At 37.7% G+C, this 17,149-nt stretch overlaps 3 protein-coding genes across 9 annotated transcripts in view; all 3 read left to right on the top strand.

The window, feature by feature from the left end:
* Window positions 1-22: 22 nt before the first annotated feature.
* Window positions 23-12,212, top strand: LOC112553766 (major facilitator superfamily domain-containing protein 4A-like). 2 transcript variants are annotated; one of them, XM_025221204.1, is made up of 5 exons: window positions 23-525; window positions 1,331-1,539; window positions 2,130-2,415; window positions 3,194-3,414; window positions 12,109-12,212. In XM_025221204.1, exons 2-5 carry the CDS (start codon window positions 1,375-1,377, stop codon window positions 12,127-12,129), a joined length of 693 nt encoding a protein of 230 aa, XP_025076989.1. In that variant the 5' UTR covers window positions 23-525; window positions 1,331-1,374; the 3' UTR covers window positions 12,130-12,212. The 2 variants fall into 2 exon arrangements, with proteins under 2 accessions (XP_025076989.1, XP_025076988.1); XM_025221203.1 differs by lacking the exon at window positions 12,109-12,212 and having other exon boundaries at window positions 3,194-3,662.
* Window positions 4,678-17,149, top strand: part of LOC112553761 (leucine-rich repeat-containing protein 61-like) — a 30,135-nt gene continuing 17,663 nt past the window's right edge. The window contains exons 1-2 of one of the 6 annotated variants that reach the window (XM_025221196.1): window positions 4,793-5,098; window positions 14,401-14,603. In XM_025221196.1, the coding sequence (XP_025076981.1) occupies window positions 14,507-14,603 (97 nt within the window). In that variant the 5' untranslated portion in view covers window positions 4,793-5,098; window positions 14,401-14,506. Of the gene's footprint in view, window positions 5,099-8,524; window positions 10,505-13,928; window positions 14,604-17,149 lie in introns of those variants that run through there. The other 5 variants (XM_025221192.1, XM_025221195.1, XM_025221191.1 and 2 more) reach the window with 5 other exon arrangements.
* On the top strand, window positions 12,121-13,800 carry LOC112553764 (sodium-dependent glucose transporter 1C-like). The gene has a single exon (XM_025221202.1). It carries the CDS (start codon window positions 12,159-12,161, stop codon window positions 13,152-13,154), a length of 996 nt encoding a protein of 331 aa, XP_025076987.1. The 5' UTR covers window positions 12,121-12,158; the 3' UTR covers window positions 13,155-13,800.

A 17,149-nucleotide genomic window follows, 5' to 3' on the forward strand; every position in this document is an offset into this window, starting at 1 on the left:
TTAAATAAGAGAGTTCTTGCCTTTCGTCTGCTTCACAGTGATCCGAGGTGTTGAACAGTCTTGTTGCTACTCTAATCGTCGAACACACACACAATTAAGCTGCATACATAGTTTCATCAATATTCATGAAATCCTATACTGTGATTGTGATCAACGTACAGTAAACAACACATGACGGAGGGGGATGTCAGAACAGTTCATCCCAACACCGAAAAGTCAATTAAATCATCCCAGGCTCTAAAGAGGAATCGACCAACGATGATCAAGTAGCTACAACATCAAATATTACCAAATGAGCCATACGTTGTCTGAACAATACAGATACGCTAGCTCCATAAGCTGCCTATGGAAATATACATAGCGGGGCGAAATGATCGGTGACGTCATCAAGCAGACGACAACGAAGTGCAGTTGAATAAATCTGCATGAGTGAGCAGCATCAATGGATATTTTCGTACATTTGAACTTTGAGAACAGTTGTATCGCATGCAGCAGTGATCTGCAAATCTATAAGAGCATAAGAAGGTCTTTTTTCATGTTTGTTTTGATCGAAGCTACAAATTAATTCATAATAAATTGGTCAGTTTGAAGTAGCGTAAGGGTGGTTTCATTTTTCATGGCGATTTGGATAGAGCGCGAAATACGATTAAATAGTTCGTGGTGTTGTCGATGGTCGGGAGAAGGGGTACGTGGAGATGGTAAAATATCATCTGTGTACTACAGACCGTGGTGTGTACGTTAACTGTGTTAACCTCGAGTTAAAAAAGAGCTCAAACAGATTTTTTCACTTTATTTTTAGGGAACAATTTTTAAAAAATAGAATTGACCGTAACTTCATAATATTATAATTTGTAGTTTTCATAACAGCTATAATATTATAATTAACTGACGTCACTGATCGAGTTTGAAATTAATAGGCTTTAAGTTCAAGTCATTTGGTTTTGCACTGGGTAAATACAGTTTTTGTACATCTGATGGTTTTTTTTTACCCTCCTCCAAGCACAAGTGGAAAAAAAAAATCTATACACCTCTTCCGCAAGCAATTCTACTTTGAACAACAAATTACTAAACTATAAATGTAAAAGTTAAAGTCAAAATTATATATATTTCGATCGTTACCACCAACAGCCCAAATTTTGTTTACCACACATACAACTTACAAAAGAGGGACACAGGAACCACACCTTTTATCCATCCTGTGCAAGGTATTAACTGTCTTTACTTAATGAAACTGTACACTAATTGCTATATTTGTCATTTATAATTTATTCTCGATTACTGTGGTGGAAATCCCAAGAACTTTAATTATCGAAGCAAACTTTTCTTTTAGCAAAGTACCAGTTGAGCGATGGATGTTAATGAGAGTATGAAGCTATGGTAGCTTCTACTTCCAAACCAACAGAAGAACAGATTTCTTCTGAGAAAATGTCTACTGACAGCCGAAACGCCAAATCAGATTTCAGAACAAAGCTGAAGTCTTCTGTATACAGGAGAAAATGTCTGAAAACTCTGTGGCTTGGATTCAGTTTCTGTGCACTGGTAAGCCATTAAACTCAGCTGGAAGTACATGTGTACATTCAGAGGGAGGTGACTTTAACAGGTTTTAGACCGTGCATCTATATCTTTGTTGATACACAGTTAAATCAATATGTTGTCCATTCAGGTCAAACTACTACTATTACTATTGGAGGTTTAGGAGTTGTAAAAGCAAAATTATTCGGAAAAGGTAACTAAACTTGAGTTTTTTGGTTTTCAAAGAAATTTTTCTGAGGTTTGAAGATAATTATATTTAACAGCATCAGCAGGAGTCACATGATTTCTTTAACAGCATTAACAGTGATGTCATATGATTTATTGAATTAGATTTAGCATAAATGGGGTATCACGTGAGGTCCAACTGGCAATCTGTTGCAAGATTTCAGTTTGCAATTAAAAGAGCTCTTAATTAATTACAAATCTGAAGACTCCATTGTCCAACTAATATAACACTGTCTACATGACTAATGAGGTTAATACAGGACCAGTTGGACCCACTCCTGATACTTCAGGTAATAAAACTGACTGATATCCTGTGATTGCTTTTTGTTTAAATTAACACTAATTCTTGGTTTTGTTAAACATTATAACAGGGTTTTTCAGTTAGCCAGAGGGGTCCTGCTTTCCTGGACATTCAGATAATCACACAAACAGATGTGGAATCTGCTTCCTTTTTCTTTACTGCTGCTTCTGTTGGCTATCTGATTGGATCCTTGACTGCTGGAGTGGTGTATGACAAGCTTGACAAGTCAATGTTGTTAATCATGTCACTGCTGGGATTGTCTTTCACTACTATAGCACTACCCTGGTGCTCACCCTATGCTCTCATGATCGCAATCCACTTTATTTGTTCCTTGTTTGGTGGATCAGTCGATACAGGTTTGCAGTCATTTTGACTTTAGTTTAGCCTTATGGTAATTTTAGAAATTTTGCCTTTGTTTCATGGGACTTTTAGACCATGGGTAATATTTTAGCTCTGTAATCTTGCTTTTCATTAATACCAACCATACACATATCTGCATACATATATATATATACACACAAACACATGTATACAGAGTTTGATCAGTAAGTATTTATGGAATGAAAACTTGTTTAGAATGTAAAACGATCAAATCACATGAAAAGTCAGTCTATAGGTCATTTTGTTGTTTGTTTTATTGACATGCAATTTTTTTTTTCTTTTGAAGAATTTGAATCACCCAGAATAGCTTTATGCAGACAAAAGTATCTTTTACAACTTTTCCTTAAGACCAACAGCACTAATAGTTTTAACATGCTTCACACTGGGTGTTGACTGCTTAATCCTGACAGTTCTGACAGCTATTACATCAAATAGGGGCAAATAATACTTGATTACTATAGCTAAGCCCGAGATTCTGTAAGAGAAGGATTGATGGGAGATGGTAGATATGTGTATATACTGAAATGCATGATTTATATTCTTCTGTTATAGTTCTGCAATCACTTTAAAAGCTTATATCTGTTATTTAGCAGTACATGTTCATTGATTAAAAGCACATACAAAAATTATTCTGTACACACACAAAAACTCATTCAAAAAATATGCACAAATAACCCAGATAAATGTTTTTGAAAACTCAAGATTTAGTTTGTAAATGTCAGGGTTTTGTTTTTATTATTTTCTTTTATTCAGTTGGGAATGCAGAGTTGGTGAGAATCTGGGGAAAAGAAGGGGAAATGGCGATGCAGTTTCTCCATTTTACTTTTGCCTTTGGAGGTGTGATTTCTCCGTTAATAACTATGCCCTTCCTGACAGAAGAAGACAGTCAAAGTATAGAGACAAACGCATCAATATCAACCACTTCAAATGGAACTAGCAACAGCACTGGTCCTGCACTACCACTGACTACTAAGGTGCACTACGCCTTCCTCATATCTGGCAGCCTGATGTTTTTAGCATGTGTTCCTCTTATTGTGCAGTGGTTTACAGATAGCCTCAGAAGAGAGAAGACAAAGTAGAGAAGATGAGAAGGAAGTGAAAAGACCATTACCTTCTGCTTTATTTATTTTTGTTTTGCTGACACTTTGTTTCATGTATTTTGTGTACACTTCCATAGAGGACACTTTCGCATCTTTCTTGTCCACCTTTGTAGTAAAGCATTTGTTGTGGAGTAAAGCCCTGGGAGCAGAAATTACTTCCATTTTTTGGGCATCCTTTGCTTCAGCCCGATTTCTTTCTATTTTTGTTGTGCATTACATTTCAGCTGTCAGGCTCATGTTTATCTGTGGCTCATTGATGGTATTTTCACAGTTTGGGTTCCTGTTGTCATCTCAGTTTCATTTTACAATAGGAGTGTGGTTTTGCACTGTCTTTGTTGGGATTTCTATATCCTCTATCTTTCCAACAGGGTTTATGTGGATGGAAGAAGACTTTGTCAGAGTGACAGGCAGTGTAGCATCCTTCATCCTTGTTGCCTCCTCCTCAGGTACTATGGTGAATCCAATAGCTCTTGGTTACCTTATGCAGCACTTGACACCAATGTCGTTTTCATACCTTCTTTCAGCTGAGTCTGTTTTGTTTTGGTGTGTTTTATTTTTCCTGTTTTGTCTAAGTCGGCTGTATATCCGCAGCATTATGCTTTGTCTAAAGTTAATGTACAAGAAATAGTTGCTCCCACAATCAAAGTGGATGGCAATACCTGCTCAGGACACACCTGATATTTGAGTTATTAAAGAATGATTTTTATTAGTTCATATCAATTATTAAAGAATAATTATTTTAAGCTAAAATGATAATTTTTAGTTCTAGCTGTAGAGTACAGAAAAATCAAATGTATTCAAACTACTGTTCAGTTAATTGTTATTTGTGCCATTTATAGTTATTTGCATTTTGCTTTTGATTTTAAAGAAGACATCCAGTCACTTACTAACTTCACCAAGACCTGTCAAAAAGAATTTGTTAATATGTTGTTTTTTTAGTATTTTTTTCGTCTTTTCCCAAAGACAATATCATTAGGGAAATGATAAATTATTGCAAACATGCTTTAGTTAGTGTTGTTTTTTCAGGGGTTTTTTTGTCTTTTCGCAGAGTCTCATTAGGGAAATGATAAATTATTGTAAACTTTCTTTAGTGCATTAAGTTTAAAGCATGGTGCGTGGTTCTCTTTTCCTTACAGTTTGACATTAATTGCTTCTAGTCATCGACAACTATTGTGCTAAGAATAGCTGCAGAATTTACATTTTTACTGCTTTAATTTTTAAATTAATCTACACGGAGCCTAAGAGTTTCAGCTAGCCTAACCAGACTGAATTCTTATATATGAGAAAGACGCATAATACAGAAATAATGTTTTCTTAACAGAAGTAACTCTGCATCCAGTGTTCATAACCTTGTTACTATAGAGCTTGTAATCAGCCGAAGTGCTTGAAGTAAGAGATTAGTATGTTTATATGCATCATTAACAGCGGTGATTTCAGCTTATGACAAAGTCAGCTATAGCACATTTAGTTTGCCACAATGTGTTTCGAGGTTTTCAAGATACCAGCACATTGATGATGGTAGAAAAGGGTTAAATTAGGAGGCTTTTCTTGTGAAAGGGTAAGAGATTGAAGATGTTTGCAATTCCGAGTCTGTTGTAATTGTTTGCTTTAACTATACTGAGAAAATCTTCCATCACCTTTGTTAATTTTATACTCAGCATACTTTGTGCAGTTTGCTTCTAAACATTTTATCTTGTACTCAAGACTTTTACATTTTGAAACTTTTTATATTCTGTGATCAAGATATGACAAAGAAACAAAGTTTATAAATTACTTCGTATATAAGTAAGAATCTGTTGATGAAGATAACATACAGAGCAAGTCAACTACACTAATAATAATAACAGGATTTGCAAGGCCCATGTGAATGTGAGCTTCATATATCACACATGAAAGACTACAAATGAGTAGTTTAAGTCTGTACAAGAAACACAAGCATCAGTAAACAGATGAAACCATGAGAAAAACATGAACTAAGTGCATGGATGAAGAATGTCAAACACTACTCATGAATATGCAAAATATTTCTTAAGAGATGAGCTTTGAGACTGGATTTGAAAGCTTCAGACACAGTTTGAAAAGGAAGGAAATAATAATTAAAAAAAACAACAGTGTGTCCTGAGAAGGAAACTGAACATGTACCAACTATCTCCTATCTGATGCGTGGCATAGAGAGGAGGGCATCCCAACAAACTGAAGAGACTGACTTGGGTCAGTCATTAGTAGCTCACACAGGCATGGTAGTTCAGGGCCATGAAGACAATAGCACAGTGTAGTGATGCTGTACTCAATGCAAGCTGAGACTGACATATATCCGGTGTATAGCGCTAGAGGTCACATCTACTGTATAGAGGTCACATATATCTTTTGAATAGAGCTAGCCGTCACATATATCTAGAGTATAGAGCTAGAGGTCATATCTTGCGCGTTGTACTGCATGCTCTGAGATACTTGCATGGTAAAGGTGTCATATATAGAAGTGTGAAGGCTAGCCATGTTTTAATATCAGTAGCGGACAGGCCCGGTTCTACCTATTAGGCGAACTAGGCAACTGCCTAGGACGCAGCGACCGAGGGGCGGAAAAAAATGGCGCTGCTGTCTTTTTTTTTTGGGTTTTTTTTGTTGCTAATTTTATGAAAATATCATTTAACAAAATGAAATTAGCAGGACACTTTTCCTCTGCTGTAGACTGATCACCACGCTAGTTTCTCAGTACATGTATGACAGAAAACCCCATATCGCATTATCCCAGGGCGCACCTGCAGTGACCACAGCTAACCGGCAGGCAAGGTAGAGGGGGGGAGAGGGCGGGAAGGCGCTGAGAGGCGGCGTTGGTGGAAGGCAAAGGACCAAAGGTGAAAGGCACCATTTCCTCTGCTTGTAGGTTGACTTCACCACCGATTCGCAGTTCATGTAGTGATGTAGTACAGCAAAACCCATTATTACAGGCGCACTTGAAGTGACCCTAACCACGGGGAAAGAAGAGGGCGGAGGCCGCGGAGATAACACGGAGGCGGTTGGTGGATGGGAGACTCAGTGCGGAACCCCTACGAGAGGGACCACATTCCACTAATACCAACCTCACCTTTCTTCTTTTATCCACTTTAGAAGAGGTCCACACTTATGCATTGAAAACAGAGTGAGATCAGGGACAGCAACACGACTTAATTTGCTACGCGAATTTCTCTTTGTATGACAACAGTTTAGCAGTAATTGTTTACTACGAACTTTCAACCCGAGAACTTACTAATGTCACGAACCGTTCTTAGTAATAATGATTTAAAGTAGCAGACAAACATCAAGTAGAACCTGAAGTTTATAACATATCTATTTACTGACACTGATGGCCTATAGTCTTGTACTACTGTGTGACTCATGGTCGTGAATAATTTAACTCTTATTAATATTAAATTTCTGTTGATTGGGTTGTATACGCTTAATTTAAGTTGCCCAAATTGTAAATGTTTATCTTTTATTATCTAAAGTGCATCTGTTTGTCTACAGTTTGAAAGCTTGTTGTTATGCTCCATTGACAAATATTTGAAATTGGTTATTAAGAAAATGACTACTAAGACCTGACAGTCGATACACTGTGCTATTACTTCTCCTTGTTTTCAACAAACCCTATGCTGGACACCACGCGTGTTGATCCCTGGACTGTTTGGGAGCTGACACCATGATACAACTGTTTGCATTGTTAGTGTCCAGAAGACTCTCTCTTGACAGACTCTCTCATTGCCGCCCACCTGTGACTCGCTGTGAGGTGTGACTTGGATGGAACAAAGTAGCTCTATCAGGTGGTTAGATGCTGGAAGCTTGTGATAGCTTGAGTTTAGACCACACAGCAAAATAAGCACCAGAGCAAGGTGCTACACATTCTTGTCTCCTCGTGTGCACTCCAAAAACCTTTTACACGAGTGTTGAAAATCCCGCTACTCATAAGTGTAGGTCTGATTAGGACATGCAAGTATCCATATGTGTATGATGCTAGCCTGCAATTGAAAAACAGGCGTACTTTTTCTTGACAAAAAAGTAACTTATAAGTTATTAATCAAATCTGACGAAAAATTCTCGAAAAAGATTTTAATTTTAATAAGCCATTTCTTGACACTTCTGGGTTCTAACGCCTCTGGTCGTAATGAGTGTAAAAACCGCTTTTCTACATTTTTAAGCAGCAAGCATGTAGTCAGTTCGGTTTTACTTCTTGTCGCTGTAAGATGAGAAAGAAGAGAACATTGAAAGGACCTCAGTGGGGTGGCTTAGTTGAGAAGGTAGAGATAAATCCCTACCACTTTAAAGACAAGTAGATCACATTACCCAGGGCGGACAGCCGAGACTGAGGAAAGTGGTAGTTTGAACATTTGACTTAAAACCCACTGGACATGTGAAAACCTCACTGTGACGACTGCAGACATCTCGTGCTGCTGTTTGAATTGACTGTAATCGTCTGTTCGGGTGCTTGGAGATATCATCCTTCCACAGCTGAGTCAGTAAAGTTGTGAACTGCCTTTAGCCGTGCAAGACTGAACATGCTGCTGTCTACACCACTTTCATGAGAGTTTGTACAGATAAGTTCGCATGAATTTATACACTGTGACATAGCGTATATTTTATTAAACACGATTTATGTCTTTCTTACATTAATTTCATTTCCTTTTTCTTATGGTGCTTATTTTGATTGTGTGGATGCAACGGGTTGCGATAGCGGTGGTGTCACTTTTGCAAAACTTTCATTGATTCAAACGGGTCCGGACAGTCTTGTGTCTTTAGCACATACAAGCGAGTTGAGTTCTGAGACAGAACCGCAGCAATCATTACTGTGAACTTAAGCCAGCTTTCTTTGAAATTTCTGATAAAAATAGAATTAAAACGTATATTTATTCCAAACGAGTACGAGATCTGTAATGTCAGTGACTCATAGAGTCATTTGACATGGGGAGGGGGATATATACATAGCGGTAAATAAATGATATAACATGGTTCACTTTTTGTGAGTGGGGGAGGGGGGGCGCAGAATTTTTCTTTCGCCTAGGGCGCAACACAGCCTAGCGCCGGCCCTGGTAGCGGAGAAGTGTGTCTGGCTTCTACACCTCTCTCTCCACAGTAGTAAGAGTCCAGCGCCTGTGAACAGTCCATCACTACCCCAATATGCTGATCGATGCTTGCCTACACTACTTCAGTCCGGAAATTCGTGAACTAGAGCTCGGCTATATTTTTCAGTGATTATTTCTGAGACCAACATTTATTATTATTATGTTTGTGTGTTTGTCTTTTTAGTAAAGCCCTTTGAGCCCACCTTTTAGTGGTGGGAAAATGTAAATGATAATAATATTAAATTGTCTGCCAGTGTTACGATTACATATACATCAGACGTATATTACCTGATGAGGTGGTACATATATATATATCGATGAGGAGATGAAAATGCACAGCTTCTTGCGTGATTTAAATCTTGTGTGATTTAACCCGCTAACACCAACACTACACGAGGATGCCTTATATTATATATAATCTTTGCGCTGATTGTCCGCAATCCATGACATTTACTTTCTCGGTTTTTTCTAATAATCTTTACCATGCACACAAACCATTATACACACAGCTGCATATATAGGAACAATTAAAATAAGTTTCATCAATATTCATGAAATCCTACAATGTGATCGTGATCAGTGTACAGTAAACAAAACATGAATGAGGGGGATGGTTTCATATTTCGCCAGTCATCTCGCCCCACAGCCTGAGTCAAGTCGTCCGATATCCATTTCATCCCATGTCAGAGCAGTGGTGGGGGCGAAATGATCGGTGACGTCATCAAGCAGACGACAACGAAGTGCAGCAACATCAATGGATATTTTCGTACATTTGAACTTTTGAGAACAGTTGTATCGCATGTAGCAGGGATCTGCAAATTCATAACAGCATAAGGTTTTTTTTCTTGCTTGTTTTGATCGAAGCTACAAATTAATTCATAATAGATTTGTCAGTTTGAAGTAACGCACGCGTGCTTTCATTTTCATCTTGTTAGTGATTTGGAAAGTGCGGGAAATACGATTAAATAGTTCGTGGTGTTGTCGATAGTGGGGAGAAGTGGGTACGTGGGGATGATTAAATATATCCTCTGTGTACCACAGACCGTGGTGTGTAAGTTAATTGCATTAACCTCGAGTTAAAAAAAGAACGCATAGAGCGTTGTGATTTTTTTCACGTTATTTTTAGGGAACAATTTAAAAAAAAAATTGAATTGACCTTAACTTCATCGATCGACGTTCTGATCGAAGGCCATGCAATTTTATAATTTGTCGTTTTCCTGACAGCTATAATATTATAACCAACTAACGTCACTGAGTTTGAAATTAATAGGCTGTAATCTCAAGTCATGGTTTTGCACTGGGTAAATACAGTTTGTGTACATCTTTGTTTTTTTTTTAACCCGCCTCCATGCACAAGTGGAAAACAAAATCTGTACAACTCTTCCGCAAGCAATTCTACTTTGAACATCAAATTAGTCAACTATAAATGCTGAAGTTAAAATAAAAATTATATAATTAACACTAATAGCCGAAAATTTTTGTTTACCACATATACAACTTTCAAAAGAGGGACATAGAAACATGCACATCTTTTATACATCCTGTGCAGGGTATTTAATGTCTTTACTTTATGAAACTCTATGAAATTGCTATTTGTCATTGATAATTTATTATCGATTATTGTTATGGAAATCCCCAAGAACTTTAATTATCAAAGCAAACTTTTCTTTTAGCAAAATAACAGTTGAGTGATGGATGTAAATGCTGTGGAAGCATCCACTTCCAAACCAACAGAAGAACAGATCTCTTCTGAGAAAATGTCTACTGACAGCCAAAACGCCAAATCAAATTTCAGAACAAGGCTGAAGTCTTCTGTATACAGGAGAAAATGTCTGAAAACTCTGTGGCTTGGATTCAGTTTCTATGCGATGGTGAGCCATTAAACCCAGCTGGAAGTACATGTGTACATTCAGAGGAAGATGACTTTAAGACATTTCATGGCATGAATCTATATCTTTGTGGATACATGGTTAAATCAAATGTTGTCTATTCAGGTCAAACTACTATATTACTATTGGAGGTTAGGAGTTGTAAAAGCAAAATTGTAGAGGAAGAGATAACTACACTTGAGGTTTGAAGATAATTATATTTAACAGCATCAGCAGGAGTCACATAATGATTTCTTTAATAGCATTAACAGTGATGTTATGTGATTTATTGAATTAGACTTAGCATAAAAAGGGTATCACATGAGGTCCAGCTGGTCTAGCTATGGCAAGATTTCAGTTTTCAATTAAAAGAACTCTGACCTTATTAGAAATTCTTTTCTCCATTGCCCAAATAATAATAACACTGTCTACAAGATAATGAGGTTAAGTCAGGACCAGTTGGACCCACAAGATACTCCTGATACTTCAGGTAATATAACTGACTGATGTCCTGTGATTGCTTTTTGTTTAAAGTAACGCTAATTCTTGGTTTTGTTATAAACATTATAACAGGGTTTTTCAGTTAGCCAGAGGGTCCTGCTTCCTGGACATTCAGATAATCACACAAACAGATGTAGAATCTGCTTCCTTTTCTTTACTGCTGATTCTGTTGCTATCTGATTGGATCCTTGACTGCTGGAGTGGTGTATGACAAGCTTGACAAGTCAATTTGTTAATCATTGTCACTGCTGGGATTTCTTTCACTACTATAGCACTACCCTGGTGCTCACCCTATGCTCTCATGATCGCAATCCACTTATTTGTTCCTTGTTTGGTGGATCAGTCGATACAGGTTTGCAGTCATTTGACTTAGTTTAGCCTTAGGTAATTTTAAAATTTTGCCTTTGTTTCATAGGACTTTTAGACCCTGGGAATATTTAGCTCTGTAATCTTGCTTTTCATTAATACCAACCATACACATATCTGCATACATATATACACACACACACATGTATACAGAGTTTGATCAGTAAATATTTATGGAATGAAAACTTGTTTAGAATGTAGTACGGTCAAATCACATGATAAGTCAGTCTATAGATCATTTTGTTGTTTGTTTTATTGACATGCACTTTTTTTTTCTTTTAAAGTATTTTAATCATTCAGAATAGTTTTATGCAGACGAACATATCTTTTACAATGTTTGCTTAAAACATTCAGTACCAATAATTTTAACATGCTTCACCCTGGGTGTTGACTGCTTAATTCTGACAGGCTATACATCAAATAAGAGCCAAATATTACTTGATGACTATAGTTAAAGCCAGAGATTCTGTAAAGAATAATTGATGGGAGATGGCAGATATGTGTATATACTGAAATGCATGATTTATATTCTTCTATTATAGTTCTGCAATCACTTTAAAAGCTTATATCTGTTATTTAGCAGTACATGTTCATTGATTAAACACATACAAAAATTATTCTGTACACACACATATGCACTCATGCCAAAAAAAAATACACAAATAACAGATAAGTGTTTTTAAAACTCATGATTTAGTTTGTACATGTAAGGGTTTTGTTTTATCATTTTCTTTTATCAGTTGGGAATGCAGAGTTGGTGAGAATCTGGGGAAAAGAAGGGGAAACGGCGATGCAGTTTCTCCATTTTTCTTATGCCTTTGGAGGTGTGATTTCTCCGTTAATAACTATGCCCTTCCTGACACCAGTTCAAGAAGAAGACAGTCAAAGTATAGAGACAAACACATCCTCATCAATATCAACCACTTCAAATGGAACTAGCAACAGCACTGGTCCTGCACTACCACTGACTACTACCGTGCACTATGCCTTCCTCATATCTGGCATCCTGATATTTTTAGCATGTGTTCCTCTTATTGTGCAGTGGTTTACAGATAGATCAGAAAAGAGAAGACAAAGTAGAGAAGATGAGAAGGCAGTGAAACAACCATTACCTTCTGCTTTATTTATATTTGTTTTGCTGACACTTTGTTTCATGTATTTTGTGTACACTTCCATAGAGGACACTTTCACAGCTTTCTTGTCCACCTTTGTAGTAAAGCATTTGTTGTGGAGTAAAGCCCTGGGAGCAGAGATTACTTCCGTTTTTTGGGCTTCCTTTGCTTTCGCACGATTTCTTGCTATTTTTGTTGTGCATTACATTTCAGCTGTCAGACTCATATTTATCTGTAGCACATTGATGGTACTTTCACAGTTTGGGTTCCTGTTGTCATCTCAGTTTCATTTTACAATAGGAGTGTGGTGTTGCACTGTCTTTGTTGGGATTTCCATGTCCTCTATCTTTCCAACAGGGTTTATGTGGATGGAAGAAGACTTTGTCAGAGTGACAGGCAGTGTAGCATGCTTTATCATTATTGCCTCCTCCTCAGGCACTATGGTGAGTCCAATAGCTCTTGGTTACCTTATGCAGCACTTGACACCAATGTCGTTTTCATACCTTCTTTCAGCTGAGTCTGTTTTGTTTTGGTGTGTTTTATTTTTCCTGTTTTGTCTAAGTCGGCTGTATATCCGCAAGCATTATGCTATGTCTATAGCTACTGTACAAGAAGTAGTTGCTCCCACAATCAAAATGTATGGAAATACTGCTCAGAACACACCAGATATTTGAGTTATTAAAGGATGATTTTTATTAGTTCATATCAATTATTAAAGAATAATTATTTTAAACTTAAATGATAATTTTTAGTTTTAGCTGTACAGTACTGAGAATATTAAACATTTTTTTTCAAACTACTGTTCAGTTAATTGTTATTTGTGCCATTTATAGTTATTTGCATTTTCTTTTGATTTTAAAGAAGAGATCCAGGCACTTAGGAATTCCATCAAGACTTGTCAAAAAGAATGTGTCAATGATGTTTTTTTGGGGTTTTTTTTTTGGTCTTTTCCCTAAGACAGTATTATTAGGGAAATGATAAATTATTGTAAATTTGCTTTAGTCAGTGCATTAAGTTTATAGCATGGTGATTGGTTCTTTTTTTCCTTATAATATGACATTGCTTCTAGTCAGCGACAACTATTCAAGTGCCAAGAATTGCTGCAGAATTTACTTTTTCACTGCTTTAGATTTTAAATTAATCTACACCGAGCCTAACCAGACTGAATTCTTATATAGAAGAAAGAAGTCCTAATGCAGAAATAATATTTTCTTAACAGAAGTAACTCTGCATCTAGTGTTCAAATCTTGTTACTCCAGAGCTTATAATCAGCCGAAGTGCTAAAGAAAAGATTAGTAAGTTTATATGCATCATTAACAGCAGTGATTCAGCTTATGACAAAGTAAGCTAAGCACATTTAGTTTGCCACAATGTGTTTCGAGGTTCAAGATACCAGCACATTGATGATGGCGGAAAAGGGTTAAATTAGAGCTTTTCTGTGAAAGGGTAAGAGATTGAAGATGTTTGCAATTCCGAGTCTGTTGTAATTGTTTGCTTTAACTATACTGGGAGAATCTTCCATCACCTTTGTTAATTTTATACTCAGCATACTTTGTGCAGTTTGCATCTAAACATTTTATCTTGTACTCAAGACTTTTACATTTTGAAACTTTTTATATTCTGTGATCAAGAAATGACAAAGAAAGAAAGTTTATAAATTACTTCGTACATAAGTAAGAATCAGTTGATGAAGTTAACCTACAGAGCAAGTCAACAACAGTAATAATAATAATAACAGGATTTGCAAAGCCCATGTGAATGTGAGCTCCATATATTGCACATGAAAGACTACAAATGACAGTCCATACAAGAAGCACAAGCATCAGTAAACAGATGAAACCACAAGAAAAACATGAACTAAGTGCATGGATGAAGAATGTAGTCGAACAGTACTCATGATTATGCAAAATATTTCTTTAGAGATGGGCTTTGAGACTGGATTTGAAAGCTTCAAACATAGACACAGTTTGAAGAGGAAGTAAATAAAAAAAAAAAAACCCAGTGTGTCCTGAGAAGGAAACAGAGCATGTACCAAATATCTCCTATCAGATGGTACATGCTCTGTTTGGTGCATGGCACAGAGAGGAGGGCATCCCAACAAACTGAAGAGACTGACTTGGGTGGTAAGTCATTATATAGTAGCTCTGACAGATATGGTAGTTCAATAATAGCAACATTGTAATGATGCTGTAGTCAATACAAGCTGAGACTAGCAACCAGTGAAGCTCAGAGATGATGATGATTCAGCATGGTTGCATTTTTGCTTCAGAAGTATATGCTATAAAGCTACGAGTTGTTAGCATTGCAGTCATAAAGTGGGACTGTTTTAAAGAGTCAAATTTGGATAAGAAAAAAAAACTATTTCTGAAAGTTACTCTACAGGAGAGAGGGTAAAACTTGAAAATACAAATTGAATCCCACAGACATTTGTGAGCGACAGATTTAAATGAGCGTTTTAAAAGCTTTTTTTTTTTTTTTGTCTCAATGAAAGTATCCAGTTGCTAATATCTGTAATCAAGGAATTTGACTGCACCAGAAAAAAAGTAAGTTGTTAGACTTGAGGAAATGGTAAAGTGATTTCTTTAAAGTAGGGGATGTGGGTGGGTGGAGGGAATGAACTTTAAACAAAACTTCATGGCCCCAACCTGGCCCTGCTTAGGTTTAAAATATGCCCTGCAAGGTGAAGCTCGTCATGACCCATGGTGGGCTTTGTAAGTAGAGTCCACATGGGCCCTAAGTTGCCTGTTTACCACAAAATATCACTCTTCACCACATTCATGTGGGCAAGCACACCATTGCACCACTTTAATACCACACTAGGTGGGTTGCCTACCTCTACACCACTTTCTACCCATCAAAAACCCACCCTTCACCTTTGTAAGAGTAAGCCTCTTTATTCTGATCTAGCTTCCACCTTTTTAAGCCCCTGTGGGCCTGGCTCCTAGTGCCTGGAGTGGACACCCAACCTCTCTTTGGTGACAGACTGCCTGCCTCTTTCCTCTTCACTGTACTTATTTCTGTCTCACAGGTACTTTCATCTTTATTCCTTTGTACATTAAATTTCTTATCTTTCCACTGCTAGTTTTTCCTGTCCTATCCCCCTGCCTTTTGGTCCTTCCCCTTTTCAGTATTTTCCCCAAATCTCTTTTTTGATTTCTGTTTTTACAGCGGTCTTCTTTCGGCTCCCTGCGCTTGCCATGCAGGGTGACCTTTGTCAGGGGAGAATGGGATCCTGGAGACTGAGGTCACTGATGGGTTGTGGCCTGTCATACCAACACTCCCCTTTGGCCAAACTTCTCCAAGGCAGTAGGTTGGTGCTGTCCTACACCAATCAATCGGCTGGTCGTGCAATGCCCAGGTCTGCTAGAAGGCTGCGGCCTGGGTCAATCTGATCCACACTCTTTTAGGTCATAATATTTCTCCTGTAGCCCTGGTGCAGCCCTGCTGGATAAACCCACGAGGTACTGATTGGCTGCATCCCATAGATGGACTCCATGTGGGGTGTGGAGCAGGAGAAATGAATGTTTCTTTTTCTTCATTGCAAAAAAAAAAAAAACCCTTTCAAACTCGGGAAAACGTTCAAGACCTTTCAATGATAATTCCGACAGTGAGGAGGAATGTGATTCAGCTACTAAGCTTTTAGATGGGGCATAGCCACATTTCTTGATTGTGGAAAGTGGGGACCATGAAAGACCCATCACAGGACTGTCCCCCTTTGCCACCCACAAAGGATTCCGAAATATCTCTGCAAACTTTACTTCGATCAAGCGTCTCACATCTGGACAATTTCTGATTCAGCGTAAAAATCAAAAAGCTTCTGAAGCACTATGACAATGGGACGGAAAACCCTTTATGGACTGTCCCATTAAAGTTTTAATTTTCTAAACTCTTCTAGAGGAGTCATCAGATATAGTGACTTGGCTACACTATCAGAAGTAGATATACGCTCTGAACTCACGATGCAAGGTGTATCCCATGTATACAGGGTCACCCTAAAAAGAGATGGAAAAACCATTCCAACAAATGCGTACTTTCTAACCTTCTCTCTTCCAAACCCCCCAAATTTTATCCAAATTGGATATCTTTGGGTGTAAGTGGCACTTTTCATCCCCTCTCCATTACGTTGTTTCAATTGCCAAAGGTTTGGGCATGGGTTAGCTGCATGCCGATCAGCATCACACTGTGTAAAGTGCAGCGATTCACACTCTCCTGACGAATGTCATGGAACACCCAGATATAGAAACTGTGCAGGAGGACATTCAGCCCCCTATTTCCAGGACTGTCCCCGCTGTAAGGAGGAAGCCGCAATCAAACGGATAAAAGCAGAACTGGGTTTATCTTACCCAGAGGTTCGTCGCCGTGTCCTGAGAAACGAAATTTCAAGTTCCCACTCAAACATCTGGAAACCCCTCTTTCGCAGGTGTGGTCTCTAGTAATGTCATTAGTTATGTCCTAACGACTGGGAGTTTAATTATGATTTGGTATGAAATAGTGTCTGGTCCTGGGGCCGACTGAGAGCACTTTGAAAGTGCTTGTTTAAGTTCAGACATTGGGAGGGCCATAGCTTTATCTTCTCTGCGAAGTTAAAAGTCCATCAGCACATCTAGAGATAAAAACTTCTTGATCATTTCCGACTCTTTATCATCCTTACTGGCACTCAATTCTCAAC

The sequence above is a fragment of the Pomacea canaliculata genome, linkage group LG13 (assembly GCF_003073045.1).
Source record: "Pomacea canaliculata isolate SZHN2017 linkage group LG13, ASM307304v1, whole genome shotgun sequence".
Classification (NCBI taxonomy): Eukaryota; Metazoa; Mollusca; class Gastropoda; order Architaenioglossa; family Ampullariidae; genus Pomacea; species Pomacea canaliculata.